The sequence below is a fragment of the Microtus pennsylvanicus genome, chromosome X (assembly GCF_037038515.1).
Source record: "Microtus pennsylvanicus isolate mMicPen1 chromosome X, mMicPen1.hap1, whole genome shotgun sequence".
Lineage (NCBI taxonomy): Eukaryota > Metazoa > Chordata > Mammalia > Rodentia > Cricetidae > Microtus > Microtus pennsylvanicus.
The window spans coordinates 143,822,461-143,842,965 of NC_134601.1; the positions used below are offsets into that span (position 1 = coordinate 143,822,461).

The 20,505-nt window shown below is 41.0% G+C and overlaps 1 protein-coding gene across 2 annotated transcripts in view; it reads left to right on the forward strand.

The window, feature by feature from the left end:
• Nucleotides 1-6,018: 6,018 nt before the first annotated feature.
• Rp2 (RP2 activator of ARL3 GTPase) overlaps nucleotides 6,019-20,505 on the forward strand; it is a 32,122-nt gene continuing 17,635 nt past the window's right edge. The window contains exons 1-2 of one of the 2 annotated variants that reach the window (XM_075957787.1): nucleotides 6,019-6,298; nucleotides 19,791-20,456. In XM_075957787.1, the coding sequence (XP_075813902.1) occupies nucleotides 6,197-6,298; nucleotides 19,791-20,456 (768 nt within the window). In that variant the 5' untranslated portion in view covers nucleotides 6,019-6,196. The remainder of the gene's footprint in view (nucleotides 6,299-19,790; nucleotides 20,457-20,505) is intronic. The other variant, XM_075957788.1, reaches the window with a different exon arrangement.

The following is a 20,505-nucleotide window of genomic DNA, read 5'->3' on the forward strand; positions in this document are numbered from 1 at the left end:
AATCTATAGATTCAATGCAATCCCCATCAAAATCCCATCAAAATTCTTCACAGATCTGGAGAAGACAATAATCAACTTTATATGGAAAAACAAAAAACCCAGGATAGCCAAAACAATCTTATACAATAAAGGATTGTCTGGAGGCATTACCATCCCTGACTTCAAACTCTACTACAGAGCTACAGTATTGAAAACAGCTTGGTATTGGCATAAAAACAGAGAAGTCGACCAATGGAATCGAATAGAAGACCCTGACATTAACCCACAAACCTATGAACACCTGATTTTCGATAAAGGAGCTAAAAGTATACAATGGAAAAAAGAGAGCATCTTCAACAAATTGTGCTGGCAAAACTGGATGTCAACCTGTAGAAGAATGAAAATAGATCCATATCTATCACCATGCACAAAACTCAAGTCCAAATGGATTAAAGACCTCAATATCAGTTTGAACACACTGAACCTGATAGAAGAGAAAGTGGGAAGTACTCTACAACACATGGGCACAGGAGACCACTTCTTACGTATAACCCCAGCAGCACAGACATTAAGGACCTCATTGAATAAATGGGACCTCCTGAGGCTGAGAAGCTTCTGTAAAGCAAAGGACACTGTCACTAAGACAAAAAGGCAACCCACCAACTGGGAGAAGATCTTCACCAACCCCGCAACTGACAAAGGTCTGATCTCCAAAATATATAAAGAACTCAAGAAACTAGACCGTAAAAGGCTAATCAACCCAGTTATAAAATGGGGCATTGAGCTGAACAGAGAATTCTCAACAGAAGAACTTCAAATGGCCAAAAGACACTTAAGGTCATGCTCAACTTCCTTAGCGATTAGGGAAATGCAAATCAAGACAACTTTAAGATACCATCTTACACCTGTCAGAATGGCTAAAATCAAAAATACCAATGATAGCCTTTGCTGGAGAGGTTGTGGAGAAAGGGGTACACTCATCCATTGCTGGTGGGAATGCAAACTTGTGCAACCACTTTGGAAGGCAGTATGGCGGTTTCTCAGGAAATTCGGGATCAACCTACCCCTGGACCCAGCAATACCACTCTTGGGAATATACCCAAGAGAGGCCTTATCATACAACAAAAGTATATGCTCTACAATGTTCATAGCAGCATTGTTTGTGATAGCCAGAACCTGGAAACAACCTAGATGCCCTTCAATGGAAGAATGGATGAAGAAAGTATGGAATTTATACATATTAGAGTACTACTCAGCAATAAAAAACAAGGACTTCATGAATTTTGCATACAAATGGATGGAAATAGAAAACACTATCCTGAGTGAGGTAAGCCAGACCCAAAAAGAGGAACATGGGATGTACTCACTCATATTTGGTTTCTAGCCATAAACCAACGACATTGAGCTTATAATTAGTGATCCTAGAGAAGCTAAATAAGGAGAACCCAAAGAAAAACATATAGGCATCCTCCTGAATATTAACCTTCAGCAAGCGATGAAAGGAGACAGAGACAGAGACCCAAATTGGAGCACAGGACTGAAATCTCAAGGTCCAAATCAGGAGCAGAAGGAGAGGGAGCATGAGCAAGGAACTCAGGACCGCGAGGGGTGCACCCACACACTGAGACAATGGGGATGTTCTATCGGGAACTCACCAAGGCCAGCTGGCCTGGGTCTGAAAAAACCTAGGATAAAACCAGACTCGCTGAACATAGAGGACAATGAGGACTACTGAGAACTCAAGAACAATGGCAATGGGTTTCTGATCCTACTGCACGCACTGGCTTTGTGGGAGCCTAGGCAGTTTGGATGCTCAACTTACTAGACCTGGATGGAGGTGGGGTTCCTTGGACTTCCCACAGGACAGGGAACCCTGATTGCTTTTCGGGCTGGGGGGAGACTTAATTGGGGGAGGGGGAGGGAAATGGGAGGCGGTGGCGGGGAAGAGACAGAAATCTTTAATAAATAAATAAATTTAAAAAAAAACATTAAAAACATGCACTCCAACAATTGGAAAATCTAAAAGAACTGGAGTTACAGACAACGAGCTGCCATGGGGGTGTTGGGACTCAAACCCGGGTCCTCTGGAAGAGCAGCCAGTGCTCTTAACCACTGAGCCACCTCTCCAGCCAGGGAAAATCTAAAAGAAAGGGACAATTTTTGCAATAGGTATCACCACAATTAAATCGCAATCAGATAAGCAACTTAAATAGACCTAAAACATCTAGTAAAATAGAAGCAGTAATTAAAATTCTCCCTACCAAAAAAAGCCCAGGGACAGGTAATTTTAGTAAAGAATTGTACCAGACTTTCAAAGAAGAGTTAATGCCAGTACTCCTCAAGTTATTACACAAAATAGAAACAAAAAGAAAATTGCCAAATTCATTTTATGAGGCCACAGTTACCCTGATACCCAAACCTCATAAACACTTAACCAAAATGGAGGATTACAGACCAATTTCCCTTATGAACATACATGCAAAACATCCAATAAAATAAATGCAAACTGAATCCAAGGTAGATGAAGTACCCCAGACCCAGAAAGACAAATATGGTATGTATTCACTTATAAGTGGATATTACACATTAAACAAATGATAACCAAGCTACAGTTCACAGACACAGAGTGGTTAGGTAAAGAGGAGACGCCTGGGGGAATGTATAGATCTCCCTGGAAAGAAGAAATAGAATAGATTTTGTGGGTGGATTGGGGACCCGTGGGGATGGGAGTGTAAGGGATCAGGTGGAGGGTAGGACAGAGAGAGACGGTGTGGGGACAGATGGCTGGAATTGGGGAGGGACATTTAGGAGATGATGAGGAAACCTAGTACAGTGGAAACTTTCTGAAATCTATAAGGATGGTCGTCCTAGTAATGGAGGATATGGAATCTGAACTGGCCTCTCTTCCATTGGCAGGACTCGATTGCATTCAATTGAGTTGTTCTCCGAAGGGGTCCAGTGGAGATCCGCAAACAACCCAGGCTTAATGCTAGAACAACAACTGGCACCGGGGCTTCATTGTCATGGACAACATACACATAGCTCCTTGAGTGTAGAGAGGTAAAACTGGGGAAGCCTTCACCCTAAGTTCTAGTGTCTTTGGTGTGAGAAGGTACTCTATAGGCTACTGAAAGAGAAACCAACCCAGATAAAAAGAACTGTCCACCTATAATCTGTCCTGCCTACAAAATATGCTAGAGCAATGGTGGCACAGAAGTAGGAGGGGCTAACTAACCGTTTGATTTACCTTGAATTATCTAAGCAGGGCTCATAGAGACTCACAGAGACTGGAGTAGCTAACTCCCTTTAGAGCCTGAATTAACATATAAGGAGCTCATTATACTGGGGCAGAAGAACCAGGACTCAAGGTAGGATGGCAGTTGGCAGCTATGCATATGCTGATTAGTAAGTACAGAGCCAGTCTGCAAAAAATTAAAAAAATCACTATGAGAATTCATGGTGGGAAGAGCTAAAGAGAAGAAGAGAGAACAAGAGAAAGCAGAGGTAATCACTACTCCTACCTTTGTTTCTGAGCTTTTTAGTCCTGAGTTTTCTTGGGTGGGTGGAGGGCTATGTGGAAAGGAGGAGACAGTGCCTCAAGTAGCCCAGGCTGGTCTTGAACTTCCCCCTGCTTCTACCTCTCAAATGCTGGGAATATATCACCGCACCCAGCTACAACTTGTACAATTTCAATTTAATTTTAGTTTAATTTAATTTGGGGTTAGACTGCAGTGGACTCAGAGTTAATAGAGAGGAGCCCTAATCTTCACTTTTATTTGAGAATCTTTGAAAAAATTACAGGTTGATTTAGGTTTCATTTTAGGTTTGAATTTCTCATGAGCACATATTTTAAAGCAATGAGTTTTAGAAATTATTTCTCTAAAATTATTTTTATTGAGTAGTATCTTTTTCTTTTTTGGTTTTTCAAGACAGGGTTTCTCTGTAACTTTGGTGCCTGTTGAGTAGTATCTTCATGTAAAGCATTATCCCTGAGGGACAGAGCTCCCCTAGGCACCAGAAGGCTGAGGGATGCATTTCGATTTCTTTGTCTCTGGCGAATTAGAGAGAAACAATATAAAGACAGGAAAAGGGTCCAGACAACACAGGCTCTGGGTTTTTCTAGTACCTGCTCAATTACTGTCATTGTGGTCACAGACTCATTCCTGGATCTTGGCTTCTTATTCTGCACTATGCAGTGATCAAAGTTTGCTATTCTATGAACATAAACCAGAAGCAAGGCTCTAAACCAAAACTACCTTCACATAGAAAATTATCGGACACTGAAGAAAAAAACGTGTAATGACCAGCCTTTATCGACCAAGATCTGAAACTTCAGTTTCTGGTCATTTATAATTTCTTCCTGATTGTGCAAAAAGGACAGGAAATGAAATGGGGAACAATCTTAATGTCCAAATTAAGTTAGAGGCTCATTTAAAATCCACATTCCCATTAAATGTGATAGGTGTGGCAAAGTAAAAAGATAAACAAATTTGAAACTGAACTGATAAGTATTCAATGTCCTATCATGATGGTGAAATACTATACCTCAGAGAAATCAACTTATCTATTATGAAAGCAGTACATTTGTATTGTACTAAAAGTCCATCTAAATACAACAAACATTACTATATATTCTTAAATCCAGGCAAACTTTGTACCACTTGCTTTGAACAGATCTGATTGTTTATGCGATAGGGTTTTTATTCTCTAATAGACTATGCACTGCTTGAGTTCCAAAAATACCTTTGTAGTAACTCCGCATGCCTCCCCCACCTCCACAATTGGGTCACTTTCTTTGGGAAGATATAGAGGAAAGGTTATATGTGTTTGTATCATTAGATGCATGTAATCACTTGCTCAACATTCTATGGAGCACCTAGACTGAGTGAGCCAAAGGCACAGGCCCCTTTACAATATTCTTTTGCTTTCAAACTCACAGTTCTAGTAGGGAGACAATACTCAGTTATTTTACTGGATATTTTTTCAGTTTTGGAGAGATAAGGAGAAGATTTTAGAAAACTCAACGGGTTGGAGAGATAGCTCAGTAGTTAAGAGCATTTGCTTCTCTTGCAGAGGTTTGGTCTCCAGCACCCACTTGGTGGCTTACAACTATCAGTAACCAGGAGATTTGAACCCTTTCAACCTCCGCGGACACACCAGACATGCACAACTTGACCAGAAGCTTGTGGGGTCTATGAGAAGGGTGCTGAGGGGGGGAGTGAAGGACACAAAGTTTAGGTCTTATCATGGCAACAAGAATTCTTTTGAGGCCTGGAGAGATGGCCCAGTGGTTAAGAGCAGTGACTGCTCTTCCTAGAGGACCTGGGTTCAATTCCCAGCACCCACATGGCAACTAACAACTGTCTCCAACTCCAAGATCTGACACCCTCACACAGACATACATGCAGGCAAAATCCAAATGAAATAAAAGTAAATAGGTTTTTTAATTTTTTTTTAAATTTATTATGTATCTAATATTCTGTCTGTGTGTATGAAGAGGGCAGTAGCAGAACTCATTACTGATGGTTGTGAGCCACCATGTGGTTGCTGGGAATTGAACTCAGGACCTTCGGAAGAGCAGGCAATGCTCTTAACCGCTGAGCCATCTCTCCAGCCCAGTAAATCGTTTTTTCAAAAGAATTCTTTTTCTCGAGCGATTTATGTCATAAAACAAGTCTACTATTCCACAAGGCATCCCCTCCAGAGCTTAGAATTTCGAAACTTTGGAAACTTGAGCACCACATTAGGAGAAGGGAACTCCATGTAGCCTAACAGTCAGCTCGCCCAGCCTAGTTCCCGGAGAGGAGGGGCTGAGGGCGGGGCAGGACCGACCAGGAGGTTGGGTCCTCTGTGCGAGCGCCCCAGCGGCCAGGCCAGCCCGGTTTGCTGACGTTAGGAGCCAGGCTTGGATTGGCGAATGAGTCCTTCTGTCTGAGCTAATAGGTGCAGAACGGCTTGCGGGGCTTTGATTGGCTCAGTGGCTTCTGACCGATCATTGGCTGTGGTATAGGTCGTCAAGGCGACCGAGGGGCGGGAAAAAAGGAGAAGGGTGTTGGGCCTGGCGGGAGTGCTGAAGGTTGTGGGCGGCTGGGCTGCTCTCCTGGGCGGTGTCCGAGGAGCTGCCGGCCCGAGTCGCCCTGTCGCCCTGGGTTTCCGCCACCCTCTGGGAGTTGTCCGAGCGCGCGGGATCCACTAGCGAGACCCTTTGGCCGGCGCCATGGGCTGCTGCTTCTCTAAGAGACGGAAGAGTGAGAAGGAGTCGAAGGCTGAGGGAGAGGAGGAGCAGCCCAAGCTCTACAGCTGGGACCAACGGGAAAAGGTGATGTTTTGAGGGCTCCCTACTCTGCGTCCTCCCCGACTGCCCCTCAGAGGGTCCCGAAGGAGCAAACGAAAACGGGGCAGGGAGGCGGGTGGCCCTCAACTGCCTTTCTCGCGCGCGTTCAGGGAGCTGAAGTCGGTACGCAGGACTTTGGGGTCTGGCTGTGAAAGGCTCGAAGGAGTTGGTGGTCTGCCAAGCTAGACCCTCGGGGCCTCATCCTTGGCTCTGTACCCTGACTCCCCATCCCAGGATGGACTTCCGGGGAGGTAAGGAGCCCGGAGGGTGCTGGATCTCCAATCAGCTCCTTTCACCAGCAGCGGCCAAAGAGGTTTGGTCGAATTTCTCATCTTTTCTGCAGCTTGTGTTCCTGAGCTGTTTCTCTTTTGTCTGCCCCTCCTGACAAATCTCTTTTGGTACCTCTTGGTGTTACTCAGTTACTAAATGAATTGTTTCGTGTCCACCTTTGCTCTCTCTCCTTTTCCGTTTACCGGAAAGAAATAATGAAAGTTAAGGCAGTCTTGGAATATATTATTGTGTGAAGTGAAAGTCACCAACATAAACCAGGAAGTAGTTTATTATTGTTGCTTTATATGAATGAAAACACCCTTATTTTTATATTATATATAGCTAAAACCCAAAAAGTTTCGAAAAAGTCCCCAATTCTTGCACAAAACACACTTACTTAGGCATACATTTCACAATGGTTCCTCTTTCTACATAGTTCTTCATTTCTGCCTAGTATAGTTGCTTGTAAAACAGTTTGATAGGCGCCTATTCTTTTGGTTTCCCAAACAAAATGAAAGATCTTATTTTTTAAATGAGTGCTGGTTAACTATTGCTTAATGCAACACCTTTGACCAAAATATACTTTATAGTAAGTCTGTTATTAATGCTTTGATATAATAAATCATCCTGCATCGTTTAAAATCCCCAGAAGAATTTCGGTATTCATATAAACGAGATTCTCAAAGTATTGGCTTTAAAAAAAATCAAAGATTTTGCTGGACTTCTCAGGCCCAGATTTGTGCATTTGATTCTGAAGCCCTTCCTGGGCCATGTGGCTTTTTGTTTCCCTTCTCATATATATATATATATATATATATATATATATATATATATATATATATATATATATATAGCAGGATTTTGTCATGTAAGAAAGTGGTCGATTTTCTGTTTTATAAGAAAATTGTACCTATCAAAGTTATTTGGTTGGTGGATTGTTAAATATTCATTTTCGATAGCCTTGGGATTTCTAACAGTGCTGTTTAAATTTTTTTCTCCCCAGTACTGGAGATTGAACTATGCTAGGCAAGCATTCTACCACTGAGTGGCATCCCTAGCTAAACAATGCTCTTTAAACTTGAACTTACTGCTCCAGAGAGTTGTTTTTGTTTTGTTTTTCAACTTTTTGTTTTAAGGTCACAGGCTAAAACTAAAAGTGTGCTTTACATTTTTTGCAGTAGTCTTGGGTTGGCTATGGCTCATATTTTCACAACAGTTGCCTTACAGCTAACTTCTACTGACAAAGTTCTGGTTAGCTGGGATCTTCTGTTCCTTTTGTTGTACTACGTTATGATATTTTGAGACAAGGTTTCATGTAATTTTGATATCCTTCTCTAACTGACTAATCCTCCTGCCTCTATCTCCTGATTGCTGGAATTGCAATTCTGGTTAGAGACAATGATTTGTTATGTACCTCTAGCTAGCCTGTTACACATTCTATAGCCAGGCTGACCTTGAAGTTTTGGCAATTCACTTACCTTAGCCTATTGAGTACTGAAATTATAAGCTTGTGTTACCACACCCTGATAATTGGGATCTTTCATGTGTATGTGTTTTGTGATTTCTTTTTTTTTTTTTTTTGTGGTCTTTCTCTAAGTACTGAAAAAGGAGCATAGTAGATATTAGCATCTAAGTCCCCTCCTCCACCATGTGAATGTGCGTTAGGTTTCAGAATGTCATAGAGTCTAAGTCTATGTGGTTTAAAGCTAGATCAAGCAATTATTCAGCCTGTAAGACTTTTTAAAAATGAGTTGCCTGTAATTTCCTTACCATTGGAAAAGTAGTATTTAAAATTTTGTTAGGTTGCATAATAAGAGTTGACAGGCACCCCAGGGTTTTGGGGTTTTGCATTGGGTAATTGGGTCAGCCTTAAGGGACTAAAGCAAGGAGAAATTGTCTCAATTAGAAAGAATGTTTGGGGACTAAGTAGTGTCATGGCAACTTACATACTGTAGTCAACAGTGGAAGAAATTCATTTTCCATTGCGGCTGACTTTGAAAAAGGGGGGAAAAAGCCTACTACATAGTTACTGCATTGACATGACAAGAAATATTTTGGGGTTGCAAGATCTCTGTTTAAATTATTTGGAGCCGGGCGGTGGAGGCGCACGCCTTTAATCCCAGCACTCGGGAGGCAGAGGCAGGAGGATGTCTGTGAGTTCGAGGCCAGCCTGGTCTACAAGAGCTAGTTCCAGGACAGGCTCCAAGACTACAGAGAAACCCTGTCTTGAAAAAAAAAAACACAAAATAAATAAATAAATAATTTGGAAAGAAATGCTTTTGTCATTATTATTTGTATGCTGCATTCATTAGCTAAGCAAATTATTCCATGTATATGTATTCAAACACCAAGGAAAAGCCAAAATTATTATTCTTGCCCTCCAAGAGCTTACTGGTCCTTTGGAGTTAAAACACGAAATACTGAAGTAAAAATAAAGATGAGTGGCATAGAAAAGTAGTTTTAAATTTCCAGTTACTCATGCTAAAACTCCTAAATAATAGAAATGAGAACTAGTTTTCTTGGCCAGGCATGGTGGAACACACCTATAATCCTAGCAACTCTGGAGGATAGGTGCTTATGAGTTCAGGGCCAGCCTTCTGGGTTTCAGGCTGCCGTGTGTAAGTGTGGTCATTATGAGACTGAGATCTTGACTCCATAAAAAAAAATAGTTCTCTAAATGATAGCCTAAGTAGGAAACTTGTGATTTGAGTATGAAGAACACATTTGTATTTGTCTCATGATCATTAGAAATTCAAGTGTCTGTTGTGCATCTTCGGGTAAAGCAACCAATTTGTGCAGTTCAGGTGTCTTAGATATAAGAGTTCTGCACAGTTTAGCAAGGTGAAGAAGAGACATTCATTGATAGTAATGATCATCTCCAGAGATAATACTTTGAGCACAATTTACGAGAGATCATAATCCCCAGAATTTTCATCAATAGATGGGGTGACTTTGTGAGGAGCCGATGTCTATGTTAGAACCTTCTGTTGAAATAGGAGCCGCGGGCTGTGTCCCCGGCACCCGGCCGCCCACATGGCTAGCTCTAAGTAATGCCCTGAAATAATTACACGGAAACTGTATTCTTTTAAACACCGCTTGGCCCATTTCTATCTAGCCTCTTCTAGGCTAGCTCTCGCACCTGGACTAGCCCATTTCTAATAATCTGCTGTAGCCCACGAGCTGGCTTACCAGGAATGATCTTAACCTGCATCTGCCTGGGGTAGAAGAATCATGGCGACTCTCTGACTCAGCTTCTTTCTCCCAGCCTTATGTTCTGTTTACTCCACCCACCTAAGGGTGGGCCTATCAAATGGGCCTAGCGGTTTCTTTATTGCTTAACCAATGAAATCAACAGATTGATATATGACCCACCTCCATCAACCTTCAGAGAGGTTGGATGGGTAACCTACTAAAAAGTGTCTGCAGTGGCTAGGAAGCTAGATGCTATTTTCATCATCTTCTAAGTATGTGAGGTAACTCAGTTGTCCATCAATGTGAACTAAACCAGCCCCAAACTTAATACCTTCAAACACTGGTAAGTACTGGCTTTGTTTATGACTCTGCCCTTTGTGTAGGGCTAAGCAGGGTTGACTCTATATGGCATCAACTGTGACAACTTGAGTAGGGACTGAAGGATCACCTTCAGGATGGCTTAGCCCCAAAGCCGGCTGTCAGGTTGATAAAAGGCATTCAGTTGGGAGCTCAAGTGGGACTGAAGGCCAAGCACTCTCCATGCGTAGTCTGGGCTTCCTCACACGGTGAAGAGGTCCAAGGACCAGTGACTCCGATTCTCTGGAGCTTGAGTTTCCTTCAGTGATGAACCACCTCACCTGAGTGTTGGAAACTCAGGTTCTCTGCATGTACTCTTAATGACTGAGCTATCTCACCAGCCCTTCATTACATATATATTAAGAGAAAGTGTTTAATGTGCATATTAAAACTTAAATAATTATCTGCTAAGAGCTGTTTTTTTAAAAAAGGACTTTCTTTTGTAAACTGGATTTCCATTATATTGAGCAAATTCCATTATTGTATCTCAGAATATCATTACTGAAGTTAACTATGAAAATAAAATGTAATGAAAATTTTGCTTGCTTCTTAGTAAAGGAATAAAATGTTCACTTGTTTTCTGTTAGGAAAATAATGCCTAATACCTATTGGATACTAATATCAGATTAAATCCAGCTTCTGCTACATAGCAAGTTTGAGGACAGCATAGGTAATAAATATAAAAATAAACTATGCTCACTTCATCAAGGCTCTTGCTTTAAAGTACTTTAGATTATAACTTATCCATGCTTATAATTTTAGACATTTTAAGAACTAGTAACTTTTATAAAATTATTATGGTTCTAAACTCCATATTCGCTATTAATTTTTGTTTTGAAAAACTTTTGGAAATTTCTGAGAAAATATAGTAACACAAATCTTAAATTTCTCCTTTGAATACTGTTTAATAATCCAAATAATTTTATACTGTAAAGTTAGCTATAGCATCTTTAGCTACAGGATTAATTTCTCCTCATGAGCTCATAAAAATGGAATGTCTAGGGAAAGACTAAGAGGAGTAAATTACATTGAACACCTCAGCACTGGGGGCTCTTATAGAATGTGTATTAATCAAACATTGTTAAAGGCCTAAGTCCCCTTATATTTGGAGTTAGGGCCACTAAAGAAATAACTAAGGTCACATAAGATTCCTAAGGACGGAATTCCGATCCTACAGGATTAATGACTAGAAGATTCATTAGAAGGGAAGCACAGTCATGTCCCCTGACTCCACATGGAGGAAAGTGCTGGTAAAGATACAGATACAGGGATTAAAAGGGCTTTTTCATTTGGAGCCAACTATACCAGGCTGCCATAACAAATTGCCATATTCTGGATGTCTTAAACAAGTTTATTTCTCAGAGTTCTAGAGCCTGAGACTCACAAGATCAAGATGCTGGCAGGTTTGTTGTCTGGTGAGATCTCTCTTCTTGGCTTCAGATAGCTATCTTTTTGCTGTGTCCTTTTATATGACTTTGCTTCTATATACTCTCCAGCTCCAGAATGCTCCTTTCCCGTGTGTGTGTGTGTGTGTGTGTGTGTGTGTGTGTGTGTGTGTGTGTGTGTGTGGTTTTTTGAGACAGGGTTTCTCTGTAGCTTTGGAGCCTGTCCTGTCACTTGCTCTGTAGACCAGGCTGGCCTCGAACTCACAGATGCACTTGCGTCTGTCTGCCTCCTGAGTGCTGGGGTTAAAGGTGTGTGCCACCACTGCCTGGCTTTTGCCACATTTTATAAGATTAGTAACCCCATTATGAAGGCCTCTAGTTACTTCTCAAAGGTCCCACCTCCAAATACCAGATATTAAAGGCTAGATCTTCCATGTAGAAATCTGGGGAGACAGGCTGGAGATACAACTCAGTGGGAGAACACTTGCCAAGCATATATGATTTCCAGGGTTCAGTCTTCAATAGCATTAAAAATGGGGGCGATATGAATGTAAGTCCACAGCACACTCAAGCCTATTAAGAAACTAAATAGCTCAGTAATTTAGCAATAGAGCTTATGTTGGTATTTGTAACAAGAAATCTTAACTCCTAGTAATGGTTTCTATAGGGTGTGTGTGTGTGTGTGTGTGTGTGTGTGTGTGTGTTTTAATGCATTTGAGCATGGTGTGGACCCACACTTGCCTTGGTGTGCTTGTGAAGATCAGAGGACAACCTTGAGTGTCAGCCCTGGCTTTCCACCTCATTTGAGATAAGGCCTTTTGGTCTTTGATGCTGCACAGGCCAGGCTGGTCAGCCTGTGAGCTTCCAGGAATTCTCCTATTACTGTCTCTTGTTTCAGGATTCCACATATCTGGCTTTATGTGAATTCTGGGGATCTGAACTCAGATCTGCATGAGCCTCCCAAGTGCTGAGGTTCTAGGTGTGTGCTGCCACCACACCCAGCTTCCTTCCTTCCTTCCTTCCTTCCTTCCTTCCTTCCTTCCTTCCTCCCTCCCTCCCTCCCTCCCTCCCTCCCTCCCTTCCTTCATTTATTCCTTCATTTTTGATTTTTTGAGACAGGGTTACTCTGTGTAGCTTTGGAGCCTGTCCTGGCACTCGCTCTGTAGACCAGGCTGGTCTCGAACTCTCAGAGATCCACTTGCCTTTGCCTTCTGAGTGCTGGGATTAAAGGCATGCGCCACCGCCGCCCAGACCCAGCTTCATTATTTTTAAGAAAAAAATTAAATGTTTTTCTTTTATGTGTGCACGTGTTTTGCTTGCATGTGTGTCTATGTACCACGTGCATGTCTGGTGCCCAAGGAGGGCATTGGATCCCTTGGAACTGGAGTTATAGATGGCTGTGAGCTGCCATGTGGGTGCTGGGAATCAAATCTGGCTCCTTTTCAGGAGCAACAAGTGCTTTTAACTACAAAACCATCTCTCCGGTCCCCTAATTTCACTTATAATTTCTTGCAGTGTGTGTGCTTATATACAAAGTCATTTGACTCTTATTAGATGTACACTTCAAGCTTATTTGTTATGCGTTCAATTCTTCTGTATTTCTAGTTTTATCTATTTTGTACATATATGTAGATGTGTGGGTGAACTGTATTTTTAATTTTATCTACTTTTTGTACGTGTGGGGGGTACACATCCATGTGCCTATGGAAGCCAGAGAACACCCTTGGGTGTCATCCCTCAGACATCCTCCACACATGCACCCTCTTTGGAAACAGGTGCCCTGGAATTCTCCATGGATGCTAGGCCATGGGCCAGTGAGCTACAAGGATGTGCCAGTCACTGACATAACTGCTGGGGATTGAACTCAGGTCTCTGTGGTAGTCATCTTTTTTCCCTGAGGCTCTTTTGTGTTCTCATACATGGATTGTTTTGTTTTTCCTGTTTGAGGTAGGCTCTTGCTATTTAATAGAGCCTGGATCTGAGCTATTTTCCTGCAACAGCCTATTTATTTCATATGCGCGTGAGTGTGCATGCAACCCCCCAATCCTGTATGTCTAGATTTTAATTTGAGGGTCTTCTTTACCTATAAGTAATCGAGAGTAGTAGTGTTAGAAAATATTCCTTAGATTTAATTTTCTATTTTAGTTGGCTTCCTTTGGAAGTCCTAGGGATACAACCAAGGGCCTTGTGAACGTTAGGTGAGTGCTCAACAACTGAGCAGTGCCTCAGCCTCTTCTCCTAGATAGTTTTGTCTTTTGTTTGGTTGGTTAGTTTTGGTGGGGTCTCATTGTTTAGCCCTAGCTGACCTCACACTGACAACTTCCTGCTCAGCACATCTGCTGATTCTCTTTCCTCAACAGTTTTCAGTTTATCCCATCGTTCCCTTCCCCTCTAACTGCTTCAGTCCCTTCTGCCTAAGGCTCTCAGATTCACATTTCATATTTCCACATTCTTATTGATATTTCTGAATGTAGCTTCTGTTGTCATAGCTTCCACACTTTATACCAGGACCCCTAGTTTCATCTACTAAAGAATTTCAGCGTGTTCAATATGATACCTTTTTCTGGAATGCTCTTTCTTTCCCAGTATTTCCAATAAACTCCAACTTATTCGTACTCACTTTGTACAGTAAGTCTTGTGTTGCCTGCTATGCGACCCTCCTCTGTATTTCTAAATTATTCGCAGCACCTCTCACTACATAGTCAGGTTGTTTAAATGGTCTATTTAGGCATATACTACTTCCCTTTTAGTGCCTAAAAGAGTGTCTAGTTAATTTTGGGTATTCAAATGTTGGTTGAGTGACTGAAAGGTAAAGTGACTTTTTGAAGATCATGTTGTTCATAGGTGACAAAATTGAGGCTGGAAAATGAGTAGCTCTTATTGCTTCATGCTATAGACCAGTGCTCATCCTAGAATATTATGTAAACTTGGATAAATATAATATTGTGTATGATGGAATAACTCACTTTAAGCTAGTTTAATAACAATTAACATGCTAACAAGTTACTTTGTAAGTAAACAATATGTGTAATGTATATAAAGGAACCTCTTTCTAGTGTATAGTTTTGCATGAAATATTTATATTTATAAACAGTTAAAATAGTAAAATAGTTTCAATAAACTAAAAAGTAATACATTTCAGCTGTTATTTTAAACTGTCAGACTGGCCTTTTATTAACACACTCCCTTCTTTTCCTCCTCCCTCCCCCTGCCTCTTGTGTGTGTGTCTAGTGTGTGTGTGTCTGTGTGTTGGGGTTATATGCTGCAGATCAGACTCTGAGACTCAGGCATGTTATCCACACTCCATCACTGAATTATATGTCTAGCCTCTGACTATATTTTGACAGCACAGTTAAAATTAAAAAAATAATGTGACATATTTTAGGCCTAAATTTACACCTAAATATCATTTTGTAGTCAGGTAAAGATTTTCAATTTAAAATGTTTTTTAAGAAGTGGAAGTTTTAAAAATTAAAGCACCAGGAAAAGCAAAGCACCAGAAAGCTGAAATAGTATGCATCTTTATTTTTTATGTAAATTTATTTAGTTTTAAGACAGTCTTTTCTCATTTTACATAGCAATCCCAGTTTCCACTCCCTCCCCTCCTCCTGCTCCTTCCACCTTTCCCTCAGCCCTAGCCCCCATCCGTTCCTCAGAGTGAGGCTTCCCATAGGGAGTCAGCAAAGTCTGTCACTTCATTTTGAGACAGGACCAAGGCTCTCCCCCACTATATCTAGGCTGAGCAAGGTGTCCCTCCAAAGAGAATGGGTTCCAAAAAGCCCGTTCAAGCACTAGGGATAAATCCTGGTCCCACTGCCCCAGCCGCACAACTGTCACCCACATTCAGAGGGCCTAGTTTAGTCCTATAAAAGTTCCCCCTCTGTCAATACAGAGTTGGTGAGCTCCCATTAGCTCAGGTAAGCTGTCTCTGTGGGTGTCCCCATCATGATCTTGACCTCTTTGCTCATATTCTCACTCCTCCCTCTCTTCCACTGAATTTTGGGAGCTCAGCCCAGTGCTTCACTGTGGATCTCTGCATCTGCTTCAACAGTTGCTGGATGAAGGTTCTATGGTGACAATTAAAATAGTCATCAATCTGATTACAGGGTGAGGCCAGTTGAGGCACCCTCTCCTCTGTTGCTTAGGGTCTTCCTCAGCTGGGGTCATCCTTGTGGATTCCTGGGAATTTCCCTAGTGCCATGTTTCTCACTAGCCCCACGACGGCTTCCTTGCTCTCCCTCTCTGTCCTTCCCCCTTCTTGAGCATCACATTCCCCCTGCCCCTTCTCCCCTCCTCTTCCCTTTCCACCGCCGCCACGCTCTCAATTTTCTCAGGAGATCTTGTCTATTTCCCCAGGGGATCCATTTATGTTTCTCTTAGGATTCTCCTTGTTACCTAGCTTCTCTGGGGTTGTGGATTATAGGCTAGTTTTTTTTGTTTCTTTACATCTAATATCCACTTATGAGTGAGTACATACTGTGGTTTTTTTTTCTGGGTCTGGGTTACCTCACTCAGGATGGTTTTTTCTAGTTCCATTCATTTGCAAGCAAATTTCAAGATGTCTTTTTTTTTACTGCTGTGTAGTACTCCGTTGTGTAAATGTACCACATTTTCTTTTTCCATTCTTCAGTTGAAGGGCATCTAGGTTGTTTCTAGGATCTGGCTATTACAAATAATGCTGCTATGCAGGGGCTGGAGAGATGGCTCAGCGGTTAAGAGCATTGCCTGCTCTTCCAAAGGTCCTGAGTTCAATTCCCAGCAACCACATGGTGGCTCACAACTCATCTGTAATGAGGTCTGGTGCCCTCTTCTGGCCTTCAGGCATATACAAATAATGCTGCTATGAACACAGTTGAGCAAATGTCCTTGTAGTGTGATATCTTTGGGGTATATGTCCAAGAGTGGTATTGCTGGATCCTGAGGTAGGTTGATTCCCAATTTTCTGAGAAACCGCCATACTAATTTCCAAAGTGGCTGTACAAGTTTGCACTCCAACCAGCAATGGAGGTGTGTTCCCCTTACTCCATATCCTCTCCAGCATAAGCTATCATTGGTGGTTTTGATCTTAGCCATTCTGACTGGTAAAAGATGCTATCTCAGAGTTGTTTTGATTTGCATTTCTATGATGACTTAAGATGTTAAACATTTCCTTAAGTGTCTTTTGACCATTTGAGATTCTTCTGTTGAAAATCCACTATTTAGATCTATACCCCATTTTATAATTGGATTATTTGCTATTTTGATGTCAAGTTTATTGAGTTCTTTATATATTTTAGAGATCAATCCTCTGTCTGATGTGGGGTTGGTGAAGATCTTTTCCCATTCAGTAGACTGCCATTTTGTCTTATTGATGGTGTTCTTTGCCTTTTTTTTAAATAAATTTTTTAAAAGATTTATTTATTTATTATGTATACAACATTCTGCCTCCCTGTATGCCCACACGCCAGTGGAGGACGCCAGATCTCATTACAGATGGTTGTGAGCCACCATGTGGTTGCTGGAATTGAACTCAGAACCTCTGGAAGAGCAGTCAGTGCTCTTAACCTCTGAGCCATCTCTCCAGCCTATCCTTTGCCTTATAGAAGCTTCTTGGTTTCAGGAGGTCCCATTTATTTATTGTTTCTCTCAGTGTCTATGCTGCTGGTGTTATATTTAGGAAGTGGTCTCCTGTGTCAATGTGGCTGGATTTATATTGAGGTCTTTTATCCATTTGGACTTGAGTTTTATTCATGGGGATAGATATAGATCTATTTGCATTCTTCTACATGTTGACATCCAGTTATGCCAGCACCATTTGTTGAAGATGCTTTCTTTTCCCATTGTACAATTTTGGCTTCTTTGTCAACAATCAGTTGTTCATAGGTGTGTGGATTAATATCAGGGTCTTCGATTTGATTCTGATGGTCCACCTGTCTGTTTTTATGCCAATACCAAGTTTAGCTCTATAATAGAGCTTGGAGTCAGGGATGATGATGCCTCCAGATGTTCCTTTCTTGTACAGGATTGTTTGGGCAATTCCTCTTTTTTTTGTTTTTGTTTTTCCATATAAAGTTGAGTATTGTTCTTTTGAGATCTGTGAAAAATTGTGCTGGGGGTTGGAGAGATGGCTCAGCGGTTAAGAGCACTGGCTGCTCTTCCAGAGGTCTTGTGTTCAATTCCCAGCAACCACATGGTGGCTCACAGCCATCTATAATGAGATCTGGTGCCGCCTTCTGGAATGCATGGAGGCAGAAGTTGTATACATAATAAACAAATAAATCTTTTTTTTTAAAAAAAAAAGAATTGTGCTGGGATTTTGATGGGGATTGCATTGAATCTATAGATTGCTTTTTGTAAGATTGCCATTTTTATGATGTTGATCCTACCTATCCAAGAGCACAGGAGATCTTTCCATTTTCTGATATCTTCTTCAGTTTCTTTCTTCAAAGACTTAAAGTTCTTTGTACAAGTCTTTCACTTCTTTGGTTAGTGTTACTCCAAGATATTTTATGTTATTTGTGGCTATTATAAAGTGTGATATTTCTCTGATTTCTTTCTCAGCCCCTTTATCAATTGTATATAGGAGGGCTATTGATTCTTTTGAGTTGATTTTGTAACCTGCCACATTACTGAAGGTGTTTATCAGCCCTAGGAGTTCCCTCATAGAATTTTTGGGGTCACTTATGTAAACTATCATATCATCTGCAAATAGTGAGAGTTTGACTTCCTCTTTTCCAATTTGTATCCCTTGATCTCCTTTTGTTGCCTTATTGCATTAGCTAGAACTGTGAGTACCATATTGAATAGATATAATGAATAAAAGAGTAAACAGCCTGGTCTTGTTCCTAATTTCAGAGAAGTCACTTTGAGTTTCTTTCCATTTAACTTGATGTTGGCTGTCGGCTTGCTGTATTTGCTTTTTATTATGTTTATATACGTTCCTTGTATCCCTGATCTCTACAAGACCTTTATCATGAAGGGTGTTGGATTTTGTCAAAGGCCTTTCAACATCTAATGAGATGACTATGTGGTTTTTTTTCTTTCAGTTTATGTGGTGGATTACGTTGATGGATTTTTGTATGTTGAACCATCCCTGCATCTCTGGAATGATGCCTACATGATCATAGTGGATGATTTTTCTGATGTGTCTTGGATTCAGTTTGCCAGTGTGTTATGAGTATTTTTGCACAATGTTCATGAAGGAGACTGGTCTGTAATTCTCTTTCTTAATCACATCTTTGTGTGGTTTGGGTATCAGTGTAACTGTAGCCTCGTAAAAAGAATTTGGTGATGTTCCTTTTGTTTCTATTGTGTGGAAAAATTTGAGAAGTATTGAGGAGTTTTTCTTTGAAATTCTGATAGAATTCTGTGCTGAAGTCATCTGGTTCTGGGCTTTTTTTTTCTTTTTGGTTGGGAGGCCTTTTACATTCTAAACACACATTTTAATACTGAGCTACATTCCAGCTGAAATAGTATGTTCTGATTAGGATAGATGCAGAGGATATAAGCTTTACTTTCTTAGCAATGTTTTTGTAGCAGACTCTTGCTCTGTAGCCCTGGCTGGACTTGAATCCCTAGTAATCTTCCTGCCTCAGCTTCCCAAATGCTGGGATTGCAGGTGTCTACTCTCATGTCTGACTTATATAGCTACTCTGTTAGAATAATTGTTTTTAAAAATATATTCTTTACCATTGCACTCCATACTAATTTTGTGGTCACACAGATTCCAAATAAACTGAAAGGCTGTTGATAGTAGCAATGATGATATGTCACCTGGGTTAACTCACAGGCAGACCCAAACCATAGTCACACAGGCTTTCTTTTAGCTTTGCATGCCCAGGCATGAAATTTGATAGCAGAAAGAGCAGATCCATTTCTTGGGAGGTAGATATATATTAATCAAGGTTATAAACTTTATATTAATTAAAATTGCCAAGTTCACCTCTCTGTAACAGCAGTATTGTTATCACACTTAGAAAATGAAAAAAAGAGAAGTCCTTGAGGTTATAGGCTTTGTGTATATGTGTGAATATCCCCAGTTGCCTAAAAAATTTTACAACTGAATTGGTTGGAACAAGATCCAAGCACTTGCTGATTGTGTCCTTGAACTTTGGTTTCCTTCGCCCTTTCCTTCCTCATTCCTTTTATTTACTGGTTTCTAATTTATTGCAAAGTCAATGAAATTGGAAACTTAAGCTTTAGCATTAACAACTGTGTCTGGTATCCCATAGGCACTTACATGTTTCTGGTGAATAACTTAACAATACTCAAGGTCTTGTGCTTTGTCCCTGCAGGTTGATCCAAAAGATTATATGTTCAGCGGACTGAAGAATGAAACAGTAGGTCGCTTACCTGGAAAAGTGGCAGGACAACAATTTGTCATTCAAGACTGTGAAAACTGTAACATCTATATTTTTGATCACTCAGCTACCATTACCATTGATGACTGCACCAACTGCATACTTTTCTTGGGACCAGTGAAAGGCAGTGTATTTTTCCGAAATTGTAGAGATTGCAAGTGTACATTAGCTTGCCAACAATTTCGTGTGAGGGACTGTAGAAAGTTGGAAGTCTTTCTGTGCTGTGCCACTCAACCCATTATTGAATCTTCCACAAATATCAAGTTTGGATGTTTTCAGTGGTACTACCCTGAATTAGCAGCCCAATTTAAAGATGCAGGGCTCAGTATCTTCAATAATATATGGAGTCATGTTCATGATTTTACACCTGTGTCAGGAGAGCTCAACTGGAGCCTTCTTCCAGAAAATGCTGTGGTTCAAGACTATGTTCCTATTCCAACTACTGAAGAATTCAAAGCTGTACGAATTTCTACAGAAGCCAATAGAAGCATTGTTCCCATATCCCGGGGTCAGAGACAGAAGGACAGCGATGAGTCATGCCTAGTGGTATTATTTGCTGATGATTATACAACTGCAAATGCCAGAAAATTAATTGATGAGGTAAGGAGAGAGAGAGAGAGACAGAGAGAGAGGGGGGGAGGGAGGGAGA